Below are 13,543 nucleotides of genomic sequence, written 5' to 3'. Positions count from 1 at the left end.
CAAAACCAAAAGAAAACTGACAGAATGGGAGAAGATATTTGCAAATGACATATCAGATAAAGGGCTAGTATCCAAAATCTATAAAGAATTTATCAAACTCAACACCCAAAGAACAAATAATCCAGTCAAGAAATGGGCAGAAGACATGAACAGACATTTCTGCAAAGAAGACATCCAAATGGCCAACAGCCACACGAAAAAGTGTTCAACATCACTCCGCATCAGGGAAATCCAAATCAAAACCTCAGTGAGATACCACCTCACACCAATCAGAATCACTAAAATTAACAAGTCAAGAAATAACAGATGTTGGCAAGGATGCACAGAAAGGGGAACCCTCCTACACTGTTGGTGGGAATGCAAGCTGGTGCAGCCACTCTGGAAAACAGTATGGAGGTTCCTCAAAAAGTTGAAAATAGAGCTACCTTACGACCCAGCAATTGCACTACTGGGTATTTACCCCAAAGATACAAATGTAGGGATCCGAAGCGGTATGTGCACCCCGATGTTTATAGCAGCAATTGTCCGCAATAGCCAAACTATGGAAAGAGCCAAGATGTCCATCGACAGATGAATGGATAAAGAAGATGTGGTATATATATACACAATGGAATATTATGCAGCCATCAAAAGGAATGAAATCTTGCCATTTGCAATGATGTGGTTGGAACTGGAAGGTATTATGCTGAGGGAAATAAGTCAATCAGAGAAAGACATGTATCATATGATCTCACTGATAGGAGGAATTTGAGAAACAAGACAGAGGAGCATAGGGAAAGGGAGGGAAAAATGAAACAAGATGAAACCAGAGAGGGAGAAAAACTGTAAGAGACTCTTAATCTCAGGAAACAAACTGAGGGTTGCTGGAGTGGTGGGGGGTGGGAGGGATGGTGGGGCTGTGTGATGGACATTGGGGAGGGTATGTGCTATGGTGAGTGCTGTGAATTGTGTAAGACTGATGAATCACAGACATGTACCTCTGAAACAAATAATACATTATATATTAAAAAAAAAAAAGGTAGTAGGAAGGGAAGAATGAAGGGGAAATCGGAGGCGGAGATGAACCATGAGAGACTATGGACTCTGAGAAACAAACTGGGGGTTTTAGAGGGGAGGGGGGTGGGGAAATGGGTTAGCCCGGTGATGGGTATTAAGGAGGGCAGGTATTGAATGGAGCACTGGGTGTTATACGCAAACAATGAATCATGGAACACTACATCAAAAACTAATGATGTAATGTATGGTGACTAACATAACATAATAAAATAAAATTTAAAAAAAATTTAAAAAGAGGACTCCAGGTTGGTATTTTAAACCAGTGCTTCTTGATCTTTAATATGTATACAAATTAACCAGGAATCTTGCTAAAATGCAGATTCTGATTCAGTGAGACTGGAGTGGGCCATGAGATTCTAGTCTGCCTTCTATTTTTAACTTCTAGGTGATGCTGTTGCTGCTGGTCTGAGGACCACACTTTAAGAAAGAAGATCCAAAGATACTAAGGATATTGTGACTCTTAACTAGTGGCCACTTGTGGGGTGCAGATGTATCATACTTTTATAAAATAAAACATGTTCCTGAAATCTGTGTGTAAATAAGATGCCATTTGAAATGCATAGAGGGCCCAGAGACCATATAGACTATACTTTCTGGGTTGGTCACAACTTTAAATGGTCTATTATGTTGTCAAGTCTGTGTATCTTGATTCTTGATCAGAAAAACTGATCTCTATAATCAGAAACTTGCTATTCAGTAAGGAGTTAACAAGGAAAAAAAAACCTCTCTACTACAAGAAAAATAAAAGTTCTCTTTCATTATACTTTCCAAATTTATTTGTCTCATTGAGAACAGATTTTTATTGAACCTCTTTAAAGTGGGAGCACCTCTGTAACTGTCTGATGCCTACATAGCAGGGATCCACTAACAGCAGAGGAAAGAAAAAGCAAATTTACCTCTAGAAATCCGTTCTTTGGAGGGAGGATAATTGGGTATCTGTATCATCAAGTAGGAAGACAAGGAAAGAGAAAACTACACCAATAAGTAATAAAGCCCTAAAATAAGGGAAGAAGTAGATCAAATGGCAATTCAGATCATTAGGGGAGAGAGGGAAGTTGGAGTGAATATTGACTGTGTTCACACATGGCTTAACTGAAGAAAGTTGGAGAAGGTGGGATAGAGACATAGAACCCTGTGCAGAGCCCCTGTTCTTACTTGGCAACAAGGTAGACCCCGTGATGGTGAAACAGTGCTTGGTTAAACTGGTTCCAGCAATTCTTTTCGTTTAAAGCAATATCCACCTGTTGCAGTCCAGAACAATTCAGCAGAACTCTCAGGGCGTCCCTGGCATAGCTAAGGCCCCAAAGAAGAACAGAGTCACCACTTGACAGTGGCCTTCATGTAACTAAGTACATGTGACCTGCCTTTTCATTCCATCCTGGGCAGGATGCTGGTTTTGGGAAAGGGGATGTTTCAAAGGAAAACCACTTTCAGTGCTCTTCATCTTCCCTGATCAACAGTACATGGGATTTAAGGTTCAACTGACATGGTAGCATGTAAAATCTAGGATTAATCATGGAGCAGCGTATTAGTTTATTAGCTTAATAGCTTATTAACAAAAGATGTTAAATGATGTGATAATTTGCTAAAAGTGCCCGCTGCTTTCCTTTTTCAGATGCTTTAAATAAATAGATATATTCTCATCTGTGTGGGATGATTTGGTGCATGTCTGCTTGAAAGACAGAGAATGGGTTAAATATCTTAATGGAATGGATTGTGCCTTGGAGTTCTGCCCGGTTTAAAAGTCCACCCCTGATGAGGGCAAAGAGCAGGCAGTGGGTCCAGATTTCCCCAGAGGGCAGCAAAGCTAACTGAATCTCACCTTATGTGGACAGAATGACTGTGTGCCATCTTAAGGCTACACATCACATCACCAAACACAAAACAACTTCACAGTTCACAGAGCACATTTACACACATTATTTTAATCTCTCATGTACAATTACCCTGAGAAATCACTATCAGAGAGTAAATGGCAGAGCTAGCATGTGTCTGGCTTTGGATCTAATGCTCCTGCCTGCTCTCTCTCCCCCTGGTAGCCTCCCACTCTGGCAAGAATAAACCATGTTCTGTGGGAGTGGTTCTTCGTACACACTGCACACACTCAGGGAAGGTCCTAGCGAACTTCTAGGTACTTAGGGATTCTAAAGACATTCTCCCTTCAGAGGAAAGAAAACTGTAATAAATGAATGCTTTGCTTATGATTATAAAGAGTTCCACGTGAACCCGAGGGACTAGAAATAGTTGACAGATGGAAGCTTATTTCTTATTGAATCTAAAATAACCAATACAATCTCACAACATCCTGTTCTCTGTCATCAGTCTCAGGTCACTGCTGTAGAAGAGTTGAAGCATGAGGGCCATCAAGAGCTGGGGGAAAAACTGGGCCACTGCTTTCTTGTAAGAACCAACAGGCAGCAATGTGACCAGGGCCTGGGATGCCTAAAGGGAAGGAAAAAGAAGTCAAGAATGGAGCATTCTGCCTCTAAACCCAGTCAGCCTTAGTGAGGGGAAAAGGGGGAACCACAACCCCTCCCCCCCAACCCCCTTAAAGAAAGCCTAAAGTGTGCATGTGTATTCATTCATTCTGTAACAGTTATTAAGTCCATTTTGAACCAGGAACTGTGCCCGGTATTCTACGACAATGAGCTCCCAAAGCACTATCAATAATCACTTGGCTGCCAAACCAGTGGGAAACAAGGTGGTTCCCAAGGACAGAATACATCCCAATGTCCCCTTCATATGTGGCCATGAGAATAGTCCTACCAGTAACCCAGGTCCTCCCTGTGCTTGAGCAATCCAGGCCAGTGAGATATTTAAGAGGAGGCAGGCCAGGTCACTAACAATCATTTGGCCCACTAACCACAGCAACACACACCCACCGCATCAGGGAAACACATTCCACTACCTCACATTTGTGGAGCACTACCCATTTTATTCCTACTATATGTCTGTACTAGAATTTACTCCCAGGAGTGGTGATTTTACTCCCCAGGAGATATAAAATGGTGGGCACAAATTACATTAGGCCTTCATATGCCTATAAAAGTCTATATGGTCTAGCTAATGGCTACTCTCTGACACCATTTCTGAACTTCCACCTTTGCTCCATTCTCTCCTTTTGGTTTCCTTGCAGTCACTGATGTACCAGGCAAGCTCTCATCACTATAGAGCTTTTGTCCTTCTCTCTGTCTAGAACTCTCTTGCCCAGATATTTGCAAGGATCATTCCTTCATTCTTGACTGATGTCACCTCAGCAGAGAGGCCTCCCCCGACCAACTTTCCTAAACCCTCCCTATCACTTTCTTTTCCCCACATCAGTTTATGTCTCTTCTCAGCTTTATATCATCTGACACATGACACATTTTTTTGTTCATTGTCTGTGTCTTTTACCGGAATGTAAGCTTCCTGATCAGGGTGTGGCATATAGTAGGTACTCAGTAAGTATGTGTTGGATGAATGAATGAATGAAAGCAGGACAGTGTCAAGAAGTATGACTGAATCTGTGGGCAGACAGGGATTTTCATGATCAGAAAAATACCAGGACAAAGAAACACTCATGGTATTCCTTACCGCTACAGGCATCATATTAGTAGTATCAAGAGAGAAACGTCTTCCCTCCATGAAGCTATCCTGCATTTCTCCAGGCTTTCCTTTCAGTATCAGCAAGATTGTCTTCAGCACATGAGGGGCCACACTTGACTCAGAACCTGCCGCCTGCCACATCAGTTTCAAAGTGCTGCGAACACAGTCCCACCCCCACCACCATAGTGAGAATCAGGTTGTTCATTTCCTACTTAATTCCCGTCATGAATTGGGAAAAGTCTTGGGTTTACATGTTTTACAGCAAAGAAATTGCAGACAAGTCTAAACCAAATTGATATGCTAATTTCAAATGATCCCATTAATCTCTTGTCTTTGAAAACACAGGGAGAATTTCAGTGAGATATTACAGAAAATACAGTCTGCAAGTCTGCAAGCTCATTTCCTAGCACATTTAAATATCTGTCCAGGTCAATGTCAAGAACTGATAAGCTTTCTCCATTCCATACTCTGGTCCTCCCACCTTGTGATCTTGTTTGTCCAGGAATAATAGAATATTAAAAACATATAAAAATACAAATTAACATAAATATATCAACTTAAAAAAACAAATAAGTAGGAATATTAGGCAAAAAACTATATAAATTTAAAAATTAGAAAAGTAAGTTTAAATTGAGCTCGAAGGAGTGGGCCCTTTTGTGAAATGTCACACATCTAATTAGTGACACTGATGTCACTCACTAGAAGCCTGGTTTCTCAACCTCCAGTCCCCTAGCTCCTTTCTACATACCTGGCCACTCTTCAAGATTATTTTTTATTATTGCTTATCTTAAAAACTGCTATATACCTCTGTGTGGGTATATTCCTGATACCTTATCAATCCATGCTGGGTTTTGAACCCTATTTTATTGTCTCTCTGCATTTAGGTTCCTAATAGGGAGGTCTGGTCCTCCAGAACACAGATATACCAGCTCTTTAGAACCCATTACTCCACTGCTCCTGCCTTCTGGGCTCAGCTTTAGAACTATGCTTAGAACCACATGGACATCAAGTCTCATATGCCCTGTCTCATCCCCTTACCTCTTGATCATACCTTCTAGCTGATTAGATATTCTCTCTGTTTCTCTGATTTAGCTCAACTCCAAATCCTAGTCTTTTCTACCTCAATTCTCACCTACTATTGCACAGGATCTGCTGGTGACTATTTTAATTAAGTTTACCTAACTCTAATTATACTTGCTTTCTGTACTTCCTCATTTCATACTGTTCGTACTGGATTCACTGGCAACTTTTATCAATGTCAGGCTATTCCCTCTCAACAAAATGTTTGAAGGCTGGTAATATATTACATACAATGGGTGCTTAATTACTGAATGAGAAAACACTGAGTCTTATGAAGATTTTTAATTTCCAGAAATTTTCTAAGTAGTAAAATACTTTGAGTATTTGTGAGCCTCCCAAATAAATATAAGCTTTCAGTTGGGGGAAAAAAGAAGTCGTATAATTGGTTTAGCATTTTGTGGATTTTGATGCCCTTTCATAGACATTAACTCATTTAACCCATATAATTGCTGTATAGATAGAGAATTTTTCTCATCTCACAGAAAAATTGAGGATCAAGGAGCTTAGAAACTTGTGTGGCTGGGAAGGAATTCAGATCCATTTGTTTCCAAAGCCTGAATCCTTTCTGTAATGTAACTTCCTGCCTTTTATATGGTTAATAGTAAAGAAGTATTACCTTCTTTCTCAAGGTACAAATGATAGAAATGGAGTGATGTCATTTACTACTCTCTTCTAATGTGAGTTAGGCTCACACTGTCCCATAGGCTCACATTGGTATTCTTTTCTCTTTAATATTTTCTGTGATCCTCGATAATGAATTTCAGATAAATAGCTAAGGAACAGCTATTTTTAATGTTTCATTATTGTTTTGGTGGGTGGAAATACCTTACATCTGTTCTTCATAAATGAGGGAAAAAAGCACTATAAATTTGATCACTTATGGGGGAAAAAAACCCATCATCACTTTGAGGAGAGGTTTGTTCCTATGGGATATGCAGCAGAACACCACTTAAAGCCTCAAATAAATAATAGTGACAATGATCATTTATCGATGGTGTTTACCATGTGTAGGTATTGTATGAAAATATGAATAAAGTGCATGATCTTATTTAAATTTTATGGTCATCCTATGTGACGCAAAAATAGATATCTTTTTTCAGAAAAAAAGAAGCCAGGCTTAATTTGCTCAGCTCTGTCAGATTCTAGAGCCTGTGAACAAACCCTTGTGGAAGGGGTGAGGGGGTCTTACTTGTCTGCTGGGACTGGGTAATCCATAAGTTGAAAGATAACCTTCTTCGGTGAAGTGCGTGTTAACAAGGTGATGACTCGCAACATAGCATGCCTCATAACATGAGAAGAATCTTGACGCAATTGCTTATAAATAGCATCCACAATCTTAGACACCTGGAAAAGTAATTTAATAGGTCAACAAGAGTCTCTTGTTCCATGGCCACCTCTAAAGCAAGGCATTTCTTGGATGTAAGAATTCAGTCCTTCTCAGAATGGCCAAGGCGGCAATTAACATACAAATAAGCACTAGAGGAAAGCATATTTATGTGTGTGACTACACAATGTAAAATATCTATTGGGATGAGAAATAAGCCTATGCATTTATTGATAGTGGGAAAATACCCATTTTTTAAAAAAAAAAAAGTTTATTTGGGCAAGATAGACTTCCTTATTTAAGACATATAAGCTCGGTATAGGAAAAAAAAAACATGTATAATTCAAGTCCTTTAAGAAGGAAGTCGAAATAATGGAACAGAATAACAATGGAACTGTATACTTCAAAAAACCTTTCTGACAATTAAAAAAGACTTGAATCTGCATACAGAATGGATAAACTATGTGTTGGAAGAATGGCCTAGAATGGTAAACACTGAGTCACATAATCTTGCAAATTCTATTCATAGGCCCCATATCAGTTTTATTTTTTCCCCTTTTTATTAATTCTTGAACAAGGAGATTACTAGCTAGATCTGAAATTTGTCTCAAATTAATGGCTGTATATTCAACATCAAATTTCACCCAAGATAACTTCATTTTTTATTTTGAAACTATTCCTCAGAGATCATAAGTTGACATAATTTACATTCCACTGCAACGGTCTTATATACAGTCAGTTATCTGTGCACATCCCCCTACTCCAAGCAATAAATAAATAAATAAATAAATAAGCAAATAAATAAATAAGCAAAGTGTTAAGAGTGCAGGACATTCCTCATACTGCATATGCTCCAAGGTGAACATGGGGGACATGAATGGGGGACATTAAAAATTGCTCTTCTCAATAGACCTTTTAACTATGGGTTTAGAACTCTTCTCAACCCCTTTTCCTTTCCATGCAGCATGACCCCAAACAAGCCAGCTATGTTACTGTACACTCAAGTATAGCAATAATGATCTGCTTTAATTCTTAAGAAAAGACCTGCCATGTTAGATTTATTTAGAGATTGTAAACCCACACACTATATGTGCAATTCAGGGATTTTTCAGGGATAATTTTAACCATGAACAATTTTCCATTATAACTGATTTATTTTATTTTATTTTTAAAATATTGTATTTAGTTAGTTTGAGAGAGAGAGAGTGCATGTGAGCAGGAGGAGGAGCACCGGGGGAAAGGGAGGGGAAAAGAATGTCAAGCTGACTTCACACTGAGTGAGGAGCTCTGTGCAGCTGGATCTCATGACCCCCACATCATGACCTGAGCCAAAACATATTCCTGTATGAGCTATGAAATGTGAATTGCATTATCTTGTTGAATTAAACGCTATTATATTTACATCTCTCACTGGCATTGCACAATACAAAGATGGCAAAATTTGTGCTATTTAAATATTTGGTTTTTTTTTTTTAACTTAGAAAGACATTAAATAGAAAATAAAAATGCCATGACAAATTGAGAGAGAAAGAGACTGTGGAGGAAAGGAAAAAACCTTCATATGTTTGTATATTTAATGACACCTTTTCCCTATGTTTTGAACAGGAAGCCCCACATTCATTAGCACTTGGCCCCACAAATTATGTAGTCAGCCCTACAGGAAGCTGAGGGTCCTTGAAAACTTCCCCTGGTGGTTACGCAGAAGATTTCAATTATATCTGTACTATTTTACTCTTATTAATGTATTCTTTAAGAAAACTGATGAAAATGTGTCAAGATACTATGATTTGGTATGACTCGTAGGTAAACGTTCATGACATTATTTTCTAAACTTTTCTGTGTGCTTGAAATATTTCATCAAAAAAAAGCCTCATCTGATTAAAGTAACATAATGCACAATAGCAAGAAATACATAGGAAAAGAAGTAGGCATATAACAAAGGCAACAGAGCCCTTTAGAGAATAAAATCTGTGTTCCTCTACTCACTGTCAAGTATCTTACCATGGTGACCTTATGCGCATGATATTCCAGAGTCAATTTCAGCATGGTTGACGCCTTGAATGCGATTATATAATTAGGTGAAGAGAGTCTCATCAGGAGACTCCACACAAAGTCAGTCAGCAAGGATGGCAGTAGGGTGTGTCCTACACTCTGAAACCAAAAAGGAGAGCCATGACCTCACGCCTTACATACAGGAAACATAAGAAAAACTACTGAATTCAGTCATCCTGAAGGAAGCTCCAGGGCCAGGTAGGGCCAAGAGATTTTTGCAGGCCTTAGGCATTTTTGCTGTCGTGGCTCTCTTTCTCCATTCAAAAATGTTAAAAGTCATATTTTACAACTGTATTGATATTGAGATGACTATAATTCAAGTAGAATTACATTTATTTTTTTCTTCTGATTTTTAAAGCAGTTAGAACACTTTTATCTGGATAAGTCAGCTCTGGGACCAGGCCAGGAAAAAGTGAAAAACCATGGCATTACAATTAGGAGGAACTGTAAAATATTGATTTTACACCAGTTCAGCTGTTTGAATATTAGAAATTACTGTGAGATTCTTTAGCTTTGGAAATGAGTTTGCTGAGATCAGAAACAAGCATGATCAGTAGATGCAGGAGGGGATGAAATAAGAAAGGCAGGGTGATTCAAGGGTGTGGACTTTTACCCAGAGAAGGATCAAGAAGCAGGAAGAGAGAAAAAAAGGCTCATATGTTGATGATTGAGGTACAGAACTACAATTCAAACAATCCTTTTTTTAAAGTCAGAGGAATATCCATGGACCATAAAATAAGAACAAAATTACATGATCTCTCAGTTAAGAAAGATGAATGAGTCACATTTTCTCCTTTCATATACATAAATATATATGTATATATATTGCATATTATATTATAAACACACACACACATATGTCATTTTCCCAAGTACAGAAGGTACCTAATCTTGCCAATAAAAGCTTATCTGCATCCCTCTTAAAAGGATGGAGCACAGCTCTTTTTGGTCAATAGGGCAAACCTGAGGTTTGAGTGAGAATAGGTGGCCACCAGGCTCCCTCCTACTGGGCACTGGGGCGAGGGGTGGTATTCTTGGAATGCTATGGAAGAAAGCTAAAGGAGGGTCACTAAGGCTTGGTGAGGTGGACTGTATCACAAATAGTTTGCCCTTCTTTAAGAAAGCCAGATTTCATTATATGATTTGTTGAATTAAAAAAACAAACAAACATTGAAATGGGGGAATATTCTCTTTTAACTATTTATTTGTTTATTCAATGAAATTATTTTAGTGTCTATTTAAAAGTTGTAGAAGAAGCAATTTCTAGTGAAAATTAGAACTACTGTTAGAAGTTTCTGTCACATGAAGTTCCAGGTATGACAGTAGACTACATCAGAGGACAAGGACTGCCTATAAAATGGGATTTACATGTAACTCTTCAGAAATATACCAGTCCCATAGGACCAGCTGGATTCTTTAGAAATCACCTGTATCTCCCCTTATTTCTTACTCTTACACCATGTTATTACATGCTCTTGATGTTGTTCATTGTAGCGGCTGCATGATATACAATTAACTTTATATGCCACAATTTATAATCTATTTCTGTGTTTGACACACAGTTTGTTAAAAAATAAACCACACGTCTGTGAAAAACCTCTTCTCATAAGTAGATATATTGAGTTTTTTTCATTTTTATAAATTCCCATGAGTGAGATTATTAGTTTATTTGGTATAAACACTTTTTTTAATTTAGGCTCTGACACTTTTATGACACTTTGTGGCTCCATTAGAAGACAGTGTCCTCTCTTATAACTGGTCACTATATAAAAGAACAGCCTCTTAATCTGTAAACTGCTCTTTTTTTTTTTTTTTAATTTGATCCTCCCATTTCATGGTGATTTGTTTCTAGCTCTCTTGGCTAAAAACCTTAATGCTTATCCTCCTATTTGCATCCTTTGGACTTTGTCTCTGGCTATAGTCTTCTTGATCCCCTTGTTACAAACTTAGATTCTCTCAACCCACCTGTTCCAATATACCTCTGAAAGTCCCCACCTCAGAGTTTCCCAGCTACCGCTCTTGCACATAGGGCCACGACTGGCCTGCTTTGGTCTCACAAGTGGGAACCAAATAAGAGGTCATGAACGTAAGGACCCAGGCCACCCTCCCCCCAAACCCCAGGATTTCCAAATCTGAAGGACATTAAACTCAGAAAGGACAGAATGCAACCTGAAATTGGTGGTAGCTAGCCTCATGAACTGCTTGGAAGGGGCTCTGAGGAGGCTGCCAGTCCTCTACTCACTAGCTCAATCATGGTACTCAGGATTCCAATTCCAGGGCACTGGAGTGGAGGATGCAAGAATGTAGAAGAATTTTCTAGTAAACCTATATAGATGCTTGGTTTCTTCACGTAAATGGACAATTTCATAGTCAACCAGTCTCATGATTTTTGAGGGGAGGTGGATAAGAATAATGCTTGATTTTGGAAAAATGCACTATCATGCAAATGCGTATTTAAGATATCTAAGCAGTATTTTTGACCATGTTATGTAAAATGTATCACTTCCACAGCTCCTCAGCCTCCCACAATTCTATCTATCTCAGCCATGGGAGGAGAAGACACTGCTTTATGTATGTAGTTTTAGGAGGAACTGTAAGACTCTCCCATCCCAAGAGATGAACTCGCCTAAAGGGCTTCCCCAGCAGCTTTGCTGAGCAGTTGGCTCAATGTGTGTGGTTAGAAGGCCATCTGTTGGGACAGCCCAACCTAGGCTTCAGAGCTGGGTGAACTCTCAACCATATGGATAAGCCCATGTACTTTTTTTTTTTTTTTTAAAGATTTTATTTATTTGAGAAAGAGAGAAACAGCAAGAGAGGGAACACAAGCAGGGGGAGTGGGAGAGGGAGAAGCAGGCTTCCCGCAGAGCAGGGAGCCCTATGCGGGGCTCGATCCCAGGACCCTGGGATCATGACCTGAGCCGAAGGCAGACGCTTAACGACTGAGCCACCCAGGCGCCCCGAGCCCATGTACTTTGAAGAAAGTGAGGGAATACATGGAGCCTCATGGTTTTCCCCAGGGTTGGGTCAATGTAAAAACGATTTACTTGGTACTGAGGTTTATCACTTCAATTTAAAAATTTTTTAATTTAATAGGCTTTTTAAAACAAAATCTAAAGCAGGTTATTTTGATGTTTGTTGAATGAAATACAATACTATTGAAAAGCCTGTTAACTAGTGACTCCATTAAGTTTGCTAAATAACCAGAAGTTCCCCATCTTTAGTTCATATTTATTAATCAAACAAAAAGAAGTATAAAACTCTTATTTGCATTCTGTAAGGATTACATAAAATAATATAAATGGCTATATTCAGGAATAATAGGCATCATTCTTATTCATAGAGGTGAAAATTGGAGAGCCAAATACTCTACACATTATTTACTCTGTGCTTCACTGAACTTTAGAAACATGGAAAACATTTATTAAAAATATAAACTGTTGAAATAAGTTGTCACTAAAAGTAATAATACACATGAAATAAAAGCCATAGAATAAAGTGGGGAGGGGGGCAAGTTACCTGGGTAATTTTAGTTTTGTCCCATTGTGAGACCTTAGGTAGGAATTCCGTATCACAGGGACTAGGCAGGAGGCACTGATTTCCAGACTTATCATATATTGTGGATTTATTTTTTTCAATATCCGCTGTATTAAGGAAAACAGTTTAAGGTTTTTATTTGATCATTAGTTCCTTCTATGACATTGCTATTTCCAATTTCTCCTTCCTACCCAATTTTGGAGATCTAAAGTGTTCTGAACATTTAATTCTCTGCTGATAGTTTAATCACATCAAATATTATGACAGCACAGATCCAGAGTCCATAAAGGGTTTAAGTGAGGCCTCTGTGAAATATGAATGAAAGACATAGATAATTTTCATAGGTTGAGCAGATGTTGAATACATTTAGGCCATCGCCATCAAATGCATCACTCAGTGCACTGGAAAAGCTGTTGCTGAGTTGGAGTGTTTATTGGTAGAAGAGCAGACTTGGAGGCGTTTTGCAAGGAGCTGGGGAAGTTGTATAGCAGGAAAGCCAAAAGCTCTCAATGAAAGCTTCAGATGCAGACGTCTTTAGTTCCAGAGAAGGTGAGTTTCAGTGATTTCATTTGCTTGTTAACAGCTCTATAGAGATTTAATTGACATACAGCTTATTTAAAATGTACAATTTGGTAAGTTTTTATATATGTATATACCAATGAAAACATTACTGCAGTAAAAAACAAAACAAAACAACAACCATATTCATTCCCTCCACCACACCTGCTCCCTGTGCCCACCCCTAATCCAAAGGCAGCCACAGATCTGCTTTCGGTTATCCGCCTTCTGTCAAGTTTGTGTTTTCTATTTTCTAATTTTATATAAGTGGACTCATATAGCATGTACTCTTCCATTGTTTGGCATTTTTCATTCAGCAAAAGTATTTTGTGATTGATCCGAGTTGTATGTATC

At 38.6% G+C, this 13,543-nt stretch overlaps 1 protein-coding gene across 1 annotated transcript in view; it reads right to left on the bottom strand.

Moving 5' to 3' along the window:
• The window catches only part of MROH9 (maestro heat like repeat family member 9), a 91,036-nt gene that overhangs the window by 27,268 nt on the left and 50,225 nt on the right, over positions 1 to 13,543 (bottom strand). The window contains exons 8-13 of the mRNA XM_078078663.1: positions 12,614 to 12,738; positions 9,047 to 9,196; positions 6,911 to 7,065; positions 4,630 to 4,795; positions 3,356 to 3,498; positions 2,212 to 2,349 (exon numbers count right to left, since the gene is read on the bottom strand). Coding sequence (XP_077934789.1) covers positions 2,212 to 2,349; positions 3,356 to 3,498; positions 4,630 to 4,795; positions 6,911 to 7,065; positions 9,047 to 9,196; positions 12,614 to 12,738 — 877 coding nt within the window. The remainder of the gene's footprint in view (positions 1 to 2,211; positions 2,350 to 3,355; positions 3,499 to 4,629; positions 4,796 to 6,910; positions 7,066 to 9,046; positions 9,197 to 12,613; positions 12,739 to 13,543) is intronic.

Source organism: Halichoerus grypus, chromosome 7, assembly GCF_964656455.1.
Source record: "Halichoerus grypus chromosome 7, mHalGry1.hap1.1, whole genome shotgun sequence".
Lineage (NCBI taxonomy): Eukaryota > Metazoa > Chordata > Mammalia > Carnivora > Phocidae > Halichoerus > Halichoerus grypus.
The sequence above is the reverse complement of the archived record's forward strand: the minus strand, read 5'-3'. Positions and strand labels throughout refer to the sequence as shown.